Consider the following 10,239-nt stretch of genomic DNA (forward strand, 5'->3'; position numbering starts at 1 on the left):
ATTGGCATCGTGGGACCCAGCCAGGACATGGCACATAGGAGTTATTCTTTAAGGACCCTCAGGACACCCTTGACCCAACCTCCCTTATCCTTGTGGGACAATTCCACTGGCCAGATGTTAATTGGGAACACCCCACAGCTGGAAAAGACAGGTCCAGGAGGTTCCCAAGATACCTGGATGACAACTTCTTGGCAGAGGGCCTCGGGGAGCTGATGTGGACAGGCGCTCTCTGTGTTCTGCTGCTTGTTCCCAGAGAGGCTCTTGTGGGTAAGGTGGTGATTGGTGGCTGTCTTGACCACAAGGGCATGAAACCATTGATTTTCAAATCTCTGGTGCTGCTGGCACCCGTCTGGCTCCCGAGGTGGACCACTGAGCACGGCTGGAAAATCAGCATCTTTTATTGGCATGTCCTCCCACAGGAAAGCTGTTGGTTGCTTTGAGTCTCTGGGCAGTAACAAGGGACAATGACGATTCTCCAGAGCTCTTTGCAAGTATAAAAATATATATTGACAACAACTGAGCTGATCTGAATTAGAGTCTGGCAGCGGGTGCTAATCATCCAGCTGCACCTCCATGCAGGAGCACCAGAGCAGGGTGCACAGAGCCCACAGAGCCCGCCTGGGGCTGGAGGGCTGCCTGTGGGCACCCTGCGCATCACTGAGGGTCTGGGCTGCCAGCTGGGCCTGTGAGGAACAGGGAGAGCAGCAGGGGCTGTCCCGGGCAGGGCTCTGTGCCCCTGCTGCTGGCACCTGCTCATCCGAGGCAGAAGGACTTGCTGCCTTTGCCTCCTCCTGGAGAGGGTCCTGAAGGAGCTCTGGGTACTGGGGGTTGACCCAGATAGTTCGGATGGTGATGCGTCCCCAGTTTTCATGCAACGATGCTTTGTCGCTGTTGTTTTCCCCTTGGGACAGCTTCTGGAGTCTGTTGACTTCACCTTGGGAAAGCTCTTGTTCCATGGAGTTTTGCCCTTGGCCCAGGTGATGGGGACTGCAGACTTTCCTCTCCTCCTCCTCGTTGGCCTGGGCCCCCTCCCCGGACTCTGGTGCTGCCAGCACTGACTGCTGCCCGCTGAGGGTCTGGGCTGCCTCCTGGGGGGGTGAGGGGCCTGGGGGAGAGCAGGGGCTCTGCAGGGCTGGGATGTGGCTCTCTGCCCCTGCTGAGGGCACCTGCTCGCCAGATGCTTCTGCCTTTGCCTCTTGCGCCTCAGGAGAAGCATCTGGGCAGGGCTTCTCGTTCTGTGACGGCCTGTCATCCTCCTGCAGCTGCTTGAGGTCCATCTGTGGGACAGAGGAGGCATGGGGTGGAGGGGGCTGTCTTGGCATAGGTTAAGCCCAGCCTTGTCCCATCACCAGCCTCTCTTTCTTGCCACATCCCTCATCCTTTGCCTCCTCAGGCTCATCAGCCCCTGGGTGGGCAAGGATTTGGGATTCACCTTCTCCCCCTTGGGTGTCTCTGTCATGTTCTCCTGCAGAGGTTCTCAGGTAGCTGCTGCCTCCTGAGAGAGGTGCTCTTGGGCAGTGGTACCCCAGGCCTCCGTGCCCCAAAAACCCCCCCAGAGGTCACAGTGGCCTCTGGGCACAGTGCAGCCCCTGTGTCACAAGGAGCCCGGGAATGTGCCTCTGTCACAAAGGGACACCCCAGCACTCCCAACAACCATGGACCCACCTGGGACTGGCTGTGCCCAGCACAGGACAGCCCCTGGCTGGTCCATCCCACCCCTCCCACACAGCCCTGGTGCCCACAGCCCCACAGAGACCCTCGCTCTGGACTTCTGGATCCCTCTGGATCAGGAATGACTTGGCCTTGGGCCTTTATTTCTCTCCCAGCCTTGATGGGGGCATCTCACATGGGGGGGATCATTTCTACAGGTGTTCTGTGTTTTAACTCAGCTCCTACACTCGGCTGCCTAAAACTGGTGCAGTCACTAAGTGCTTAATATGAGCTCTTGTAGCTTATTTCAATCATCCAGGTAGGGAACATCTTGGTTATAAAGGGAAAAATAAGCTTTGTTTGGTCAATGAATGCTTAGAAAACTCAAACATTTCTGAATTAAATAATACTCAGAATTCCAAACTGACTATTTACTAAAAGAATCCTGATGCCTTTCTAGTCTTCATTTGACTCATTTAAGAGAAATAGGTATGATAAAACCAATGTGAGAGAGAGAATCCACATGCTGCTGTTACTCTGTGGTGGATGGCTGCCTTCCCCAAGAAAAATTCAGTGAGAAATTCGTGCCCTAAGGCCTGTATTTACTGCTTGAGGAGTAAGTGGGGTATTTCAGGGATATCATTATTTATAGGATCAATATTGCTACTTAGCCAGATGGCTGGCCAAGCACGGTCAAATACTGTCTGCTATAATTTGTTTATTTGTCAATTGATCCATCTCTGCACCCATCTTGCTGATCAAACAGTTGGATAGAGCAGGACCAGGAACCACTTATTCCTAGTTTTCCCACATCAGTAGTAGGATTTGTCTCATGTAACTTCCCACTCAAAAGCTACATGAGCTTGGACAAGCCTGGAGCCCTATGGAAACAGCCAAATGGATTCACCCCATCTATTTTAGGCAGGACCCCTCACCTCCTGGGAGTGCCTACCCCAGAAAAAGGCAACCCACATCCCCTCCTGCCTACAAGTCTCAACACCAGAGAACTATAAAAACACTTAGCATGAAGTGTTGCACTGCTTAAGCAGAAAATGCAATTCTAGGAGGGATGTGTAGAAGTGGAAAGGATGGCTACAAAATTTTCCTGAATTCAGAATATTCAATGGAGGATGCAGAGAGATTTTTTCAGATCTACTCCAGTACACAGAGTACCTCATGTTGGCTCAAGCTGTTGCTTACTTGCTAGGAAAACGTGATCTAGTAAAAGGCTTCCACTGATCAGAGGGTGCCAACCCACGGTGAGGGTTCCTCACCTCCACACCAAGCAGGAACAGCTCCCGTGAGGTGGGTGGAGCTGATGAACCAGAAATCACTGTCAACTGCAGATGGATTCACAGATGGAGAGGAAAGCTGTTTCAAAAGTTTGAGTGAAATGCAGTTTTAAAAATCAAGGTGTTTCACAGAAAGATCCCTGACGTGACACATTCACTGGGTTGTTCTATGCCGAGGTGTGAGCGCGGGAGGATATGGAGATTCATGTGCTGAAAAATTCCATGGAACCTGTGTGGGAGCGGGAGATGCTTTCTGGGAACCAGCCAGGTCACTGCAGAAACACAGCAGGTGATTTTTGAAGAGTGAGACGAAGCCAACACACTCAAATTTGTATTGTTTGTGTTTGTCCCATCAGAGGGACAGTGAAAGTGGCTGTGCTGGGGATGGGGCTGCTTGCCAGACAGCCAATCACCCCCTAGATCCAGTATCAGCCCTGTCCTTGTCTTCATCACCCACAAAGCTCTGATTTAACACACTCAGGTGCCAGCAGCCAGGTTGCTACAGAGAATTTCTGGGTCATCACAAAACCTGACCAGCCATGGCACTGTTTGTTTTGCAATACTGTTCCAAGAAGACAAAAGAGATGAGGGCTCTCAGTTTTCACCTGGCAATAGTAGTTGTCACCCCTGCTGATGAACAGATGTTTTGAAACCATCCTGTTTTTCTGGAAACAGGCAAGGACTCTCCGGACAAACATATGCAATGCCTGGGAAGGCCAGTCCAAGCAGTCAAGGCAAAACACACAAGGAACCTTTGGTGTCTTGAGGATGCTCACCTGGGGCATCTCTGATACAGCTCCAAGCCCTGAGGATGGGCTGGTCCAATTGGCACAGCTTGGGAAGTTCACTAAAGGGAGGAAGCCTCCCTGGGTCTCACAGGGCGCTTCCCAGGCTGACATGGGGCAGAGGAGGGGCTGTATCTATAGCTACAATTATTAATGCTTTCATCTAGGATTTGTTAGATTCATTTAGAGAAAGCTGGGCTACGTAGTTAGGATAGGAGGGGGAAAAGTATTTCCCTTCCCCCTTTCCTTCCCTCTTTCCAGGCAAATTATGGGCCAGGTTTCCTTTCCCTCCAGTCATGAAGGGTGTTGGTACCAGGCTTGGGTGAGCTGTGATTTGGTATTATCTCGAAAGAAAGCACCACTGAGTCCAACAGAGATGCTCATTTAGCAAAGCCTGTCAGCTTGAGCAGACTCATTGGCCTCAGTTGGTTTTAGGCTGCATCTGAAGTCAGACAGACAAAGCATTGCTTTAAAGTGCGGAAGAGGAATTTGACTAAAGCCACTGTAATAAATAATCTTGTGATGGGCAAGTCATGCAAATTAGGTGAATGTAGACAGGGTGGGAACCCTCTGCCCAAGCCTGAGGCAGTTCAGACACCTTTGTTCCACTCTGGGTTCCTGTTCACAGTGGAGAGATGTGGGTCACCTACTCCCCCATGATCCATGGTGTCCTAAGCCATGGTCCACCCCCTCCTCTGGGGTCCACCCCCTCCTCTGCAGCCCACCCCAATGTGCAGGAAGCACAGCCAGAATCAGCCATTTAAAAATTCACCTTTCAAATATTTCTTGTCCTGCACAAGTAATTCCAATCAAAATCACATTTTGTCACACACAGGTGTATGACGTGTGCTGCTTCGCTGTGGCTTCCTTCAGGACCTGGGCTTGTCTCATTCTAAACCTGTGAATAATCCCAGTGAATTTAAACACTGCAAATATTTCAGTTTGAGGGTAAATGTGCCTGGGTGTTTCAGTGGAGTGTGAGAACAGACAGCTAACACTCCTCTGTGGTACCCACTGAAGTGGTGTAACCAAGCAGAAGCCCCACTGAGCCGAAAAATGCCCCTTGCTCAGGAAAAGCAGGCTCCTGCCTCTGCTTCCAATGCCCTACGATGGGACATCTCCCAGAGAGGTGGAAGCACCTCCAGTGGGTTTCCTCTGGTACCCACTGCAGGTCTGATTCAAAGCTCACTCAAGGTAAAAGTGCCATTTATTTTCTGTGGGATTTTAAATTTGTTTTCCCATTAAATGCACTCAACTTTTAGAAAAGGACAGTTGGGATATGAATTAATTTAGCTGAAGTTCCTGGACTTTCCCATTTTGTGTCCATTTTAGGGATGAAGTTAAACCATGTTCTTCACAGAATCACAGACTATCCTGAGTTGGAAGGGACTCACAAGGACCATCGAGTCCAACTCCTGGCCCTGCACAGCACCATCCCCCAGAGTCACACCCTGTGCCTGAGAGCATTGTCCAAACACCCCTTGAGCTCTGTCAGGCTGGTGCTGTGACCACTGCCCTGGGGAGCCTTTTCAGTGCTCAGCCACCCTCTGGGGGAGGACCTTTTTTCTATTATCCAACCTAAACCTTCCCTGACACAACTTCAGGCCATTCCCTCAGGTCCTGTTCCGGGGCACAGAGCAGAGATCAGTGTCTGCCCTTTCTCTTCCCCTCACAAAGAAGTTGTTTCACAATTCAGCACAGTGAGAACATCCCCACCAAGATGTTCACTGCTTTTTGTAAGGTGCTGTTGTTCTGACAATCACTTTTGCTTTCTTTTTCTTTGTACATTTTTATTTGTTTTAGTTTGCTCTTTTTTTATTTTATATTTTTTCATCTTCAGGGAATGCTGTAACAGCAATTTCACAGGAATTCAGTTTTGGTTTTGTTTGCAATAATTTTTGTCACTGGAGTGAGAAAGGAATCCACAGGAGCAATTACTGGTCATGAAAGAGTGAATAAATGAATGAATGATCTTCAGCTTTGCTATTATTTTCACACAATGACAGCACAGGCTGGTGCACTGACTACAGTGTGTTTAGGGCAGGGAGAGAAACTCTCTAAAAGCCCATGGGAGATAATTAGTTTGAACCTCCCTCCGAAAATGGTGTATTTCTCTTTTGTGGTGACCTCAGTGCCAAGTCCTGAGGAGGAGCAGGTTCCTGTGGATGGCACCAGCGGAGACAGAAATCGGATTGCCTTGGGAACAGAGGAAGAATATTCTTCCCTGACCTTCACATGGGCTGAAGCAACTGAAGCACCTTCCAATCATTTGCCTCTCTGCCACGAGCTGCTAAAATAGGGCAGAGATACAGCCAGCCCCTGTGGCAGTTTGGCATCTAAAATTAGCTCCTTCAACAGAAAACACCTCGAGTTTGGCCTAATTAAGTTCAGTTGATGTTATTGCTATTTCTTCACTGTTTCAGCAGGAGGAGGTGGGTGGGTGCTTGTGTGTTCCAGGACCACCAAGCATCAGTAACCACAGTGTTAACACAAATTCCATATGCTATAACTAGGGAAAGTGCAAGAAAGTCACTTCCAGCACCAAATTATCAGAATAAAAGCAAAAATAATATCCTGTAGTCACTTTGTTTTCCTGCCTTCAGCACAGTTGTTTGTGTCCCACATCAAACTTCTTCTCCACAGTTTTTTGCTGTAGTTTCAAAGGGTCAGGATGGTCCTGCACATGAATTTCCTTCATATTGAGCAAAGTGCAGAGGTTTTGTTGTGCCCAAACCCAGGGGATTTGAGAAACACATGACTTTTTTTCCCCAAGAAAGGTGTGTCCTAAAGCACCCTGCACTTCCTGAGGACAATATCTTGGTTTTGCTTAATTGTCTTTGTATTTTGCTCCTCAGTTAAACCTGCAAAAGCCCTTCTTCAGCCAAGGCCGTTGAGGAACGAGCAGTCAAACAGTGAAGCAGTTGTGACATCTAGTGGTGTTTGTGGCTGTTACAGTGCACGGAAAAATCACGGAATCGTGGAATGGTTTGGGTTGGAAGGGACCTTAGGGACCATCCTGTTCTAACCCCTGCCATGGGCAGCGACACCTTCCACTAGACCAGGCTGGTCAGAGCCTTGTACTTGAACAATTCCAAGGATGGGGCAGCCACAGCTTCTCTGGCCAATGAAAAATACATACTAAATAGTACTAAAAATGTAGGAATAAGTATACTTAGTCGAAGCTGACTGTGTGCTTTTAAGGATAAATAGCCAGAGGGATCTCACAGAGCTGACAAGGTCTCGAGTGCTGCCGTTGCAGTGCCTTCACTGCTGCTGCTCCAACTTTACCTGCAAGGTTGTGAAATGAGGATTAGCCCCCGTAGATTTAGTTTAGACATTTGTATGCATTTTGTAGACATTCAAGAACTAGTCCTGAAGCAAAGGATTTCAGTAGAACATTAACTTGGTCCTGCAGAACTTTGCACACTGACATTGCTGCGTCAGCAAGATTTCTGCAAAATGAAAAACCTCAAATAAAACACTTTAGAAAGACTCTGGGTACTTTTATTGTTGTCAGTTACTTTTGCAAGGACAAAGCTGGCTTCAGGTTAACAACAAATTTAAGCAAAATTCTTTTTTTCTTTAGGTGAAAGACAAATCCTGCCATGGCATAAACCTATATTCATATTTTATTCTGGGGTTGTTAAGCCTCCAGGGAAATGGTGGACTCCAGAGAACTTCTACTCTTCATCAATCCCACAGTGCCTGAAAAAAATTTTAGTGCAAATAATTCCAACAGATGTGTTTGTGAAGCTGCTGTGGCCACCTCTGGGATTTCCAGACTGCAGATGACCTGTCTGACCACTGAAAATTAGCTGATGGCATCCAATAAAAGGGAGTAAAAAGCTGTAATTTGTCAACTCAGCATTTCTTAAGGCTCTGACATATATTCCTACAGGACCGGGCTCTGAGAAACCTGGTCTAGGTTGTCCCTGCTCATGACAGGGAAGTTAGGCTAGAGGACCTTTAAATGTTCCAACCCAAAGCATTCTGTGGCTCTATGATGCAGAATTCAGCAAGAGCTGCAACAGAGCTTTGCTTTGTGCTTTTGTGCGTGTGTCCCCAGGGGAGGCGGGCGAACATCACTGGAACTAAGGGAATAGCCCCAGGAGACTGCTAGAGGGAGAAGTTTGTCACCTGGGGCTAAAAAGCCACCATTTCCTGCTCCAGGACCACAGAGCCCAGCCCTGCCCAGTGGTCCTGCAGTGGCCTGACCAACCTTCCCATGAAGTAGCTGATGACAAGGACGGGGGAGCAGAACAAAAGGGAAGTATCTGGATTTGCTGCTCTCCATGAAGGTGAAGGTGCTTGTTCCATGTGTTTGTGACTTCTGGGGACACCAGACCAGACCTGATCTGTTGTAGGCTGTGCTAGATTTAGCCAGGTTGAGACCTTCCTCTTCGTGTGGCTTTTGGGTGCTCCCATTCCTTACCTCTCTCTTGTTTCCTGATGGTGATTTTCAGAATTATGGCTTTCTTAAACCCCAGAGAATTAAAAAAATATCATTGCTCCATGCCTAATTATGCACAATCTCATGAACCAAAGCATTTCAGGGATGCTGAGGTCAAAAGGAAGGTGCCTATTTCCACTGCTGCAGTTCTGGCCCTTAGACGTCAGGGTTTTATCAGCTTTCAGCTTAACTCCTGCTGAGATGTACCCCACGATCCTGAAACCTTAAAAACCAACCTGGCCTCCAGGGAAGGAGACTTGAGTTTATTTATCACACAGGGATTCATTGGCATTCAGTGGAGCCTCTTTCAAGGCAAAGAATTAGGGTTGGTCTTTAAGGTCCCTTCAACCCAAACCATTCCATGACGCTGTGAAAGAATTAACAGCCCAACTCAATTCCTTACAGCAGGGGGCGAGCCAGGACCAGAGGCTTTTCTGGCATATGCATTTCAAGGAACTTGCATCCCATTTTGCTCCTGCTTCTTCCGGGATGGCAGAGACTCAGCAGGATCCTGTATTCTGCTCCAACACCAGGAAAACCCCATACATGGTCTCTGAGGGCAGAATTTGTCCCAGTCTGCTGTTTCCCCTTTGTGAACCCTCCCATCTTCAGGTCTGCTCCACTCCTCATGACCAGCAGTGCAACCTGATGATCTGGAAGAGCAGGTCTGCAGGACATGAGCTTTCCCAGGACTGTGGGGCAGCCCCAGGACTGACACCTGTGTTTTTAATAAACCAGATCGCTGTGCTTGGCTGCCCTGCCTCCAGGAGGGAGAAAGGCAGTGGGAGGTGTATGGCTGCAGCCCAGTGAACTGCTACAAAAACCCATCAAATGTCAAGCTTTTCTCTAAGACCTGGAGCTGCTGAAGCATTTCTGGCAAAATTTACTGAATAAAATGAGTAAGCTCCAATAAGCCCCTGATATGTGACAGAGACAGACTTGCTTCAAATCCCACAGCAAAGGAAAAGCCCACACTATTTAGGTGAAGATGACCACAGGTCTTCAGCAGCATCTTCCTTCCAGGAGAAATCCAAGCTATGAGGGACCTGAAAGGATCATTTTGGGACTGGCAGGCTGCGGGTACCATTTCAGTGTCCATCCTTGGGACTTCCAACTAAACCGCTTCCGATGTTGATGTTGTGACCACGGTGCCAAGCTGAAATCTGATCTCCTGTTTGTGAAGCACTGCAGAAATGTCAGCCTCTTTAGAAATACCAAACCACAGCACAGCTTAGGGGACAAGGGGTAGTGTTCCTGTGCTTCTTTATTTTCATTTGGCATTATTAATACTGAAAAAAAACCCCTAAAATAACTATACTAATAGCAATACCACAGGATTTTTCAGGAAGGAAGTTTGCAGGATTTTTCAGAAGCAAAATACAGAATTTCTTTGCTGAAAGCAGAATGGGGATTGCACAGAAAAAGAGCAAGCTGGATGCTCCTTTTCTTGCTCCACCTACACCCTCCCTGCCACAACTCTCCAGTGGTTCTTATCTGCTCTCTGGAGTTACGCAAGTCCCAGCAAGTCCACTTCTAACTAATTCCTTAGCAGATGCTATCAGCCATAGCTCTGTTACTGAAAAACCATAGGCTGTAGGTTAAAAATAAAGCAGGTTAAAGCACAAGTGTGGCTAATCCCTCCAGAGGGAATCCTCAGCTCTGATTTTTTCTGTGCTCTTTACAAAGGAAAGGAGAGCAGTAGTCCAGATCCTCCTGGTGACTTTCCCCAGGGCTGAGATGCAGGGATTATTTTTACTTACAACCTATAAATTAAAGTACAGAAACCCACAAACTAGTCTGTTTTTAGAAGGGTCAGCTTCTCTTAGCTGCTGGAAGCTGGATAGAGGTGAGGCCAGGGTTTAGCTTCACGCTTGGGTCCCTGCTTTGACTCCAGGCAGATGATGGGGAGTGACCAATTTGTTTACAATTCCTTAAGTTCCAGTAATAGGAGGGGATGATGCCACTACAACTAACAAGACTCACAAGGATTTCAAGCTGCTGGGTTGTTTTATTGAGGGTAAGATTGGGAGACAGCAATCAAACATCAGCTGATGCCAGAAAC

At 48.1% G+C, this 10,239-nt stretch overlaps 1 protein-coding gene across 1 annotated transcript; it reads right to left on the reverse strand.

The window, feature by feature from the left end:
* Nucleotides 1-527: 527 nt before the first annotated feature.
* On the reverse strand, nt 528-1,572 carry LOC109144898. Its single transcript, XM_019286960.3, has 2 exons — nt 1,433-1,572; nt 528-1,277 (listed from the first exon to the last, which is right to left on the reverse strand). Exons 1-2 carry the CDS (start codon nt 1,457-1,459, stop codon nt 552-554), a joined length of 753 nt encoding a protein of 250 aa, XP_019142505.1. The 5' UTR covers nt 1,460-1,572; the 3' UTR covers nt 528-551.
* Nucleotides 1,573-10,239: the final 8,667 nt, after the last annotated feature.

Source organism: Corvus cornix, chromosome 4 (genome assembly GCF_000738735.6).
Source record: "Corvus cornix cornix isolate S_Up_H32 chromosome 4, ASM73873v5, whole genome shotgun sequence".
NCBI classification, from domain to species: domain Eukaryota; kingdom Metazoa; phylum Chordata; class Aves; order Passeriformes; family Corvidae; genus Corvus; species Corvus cornix.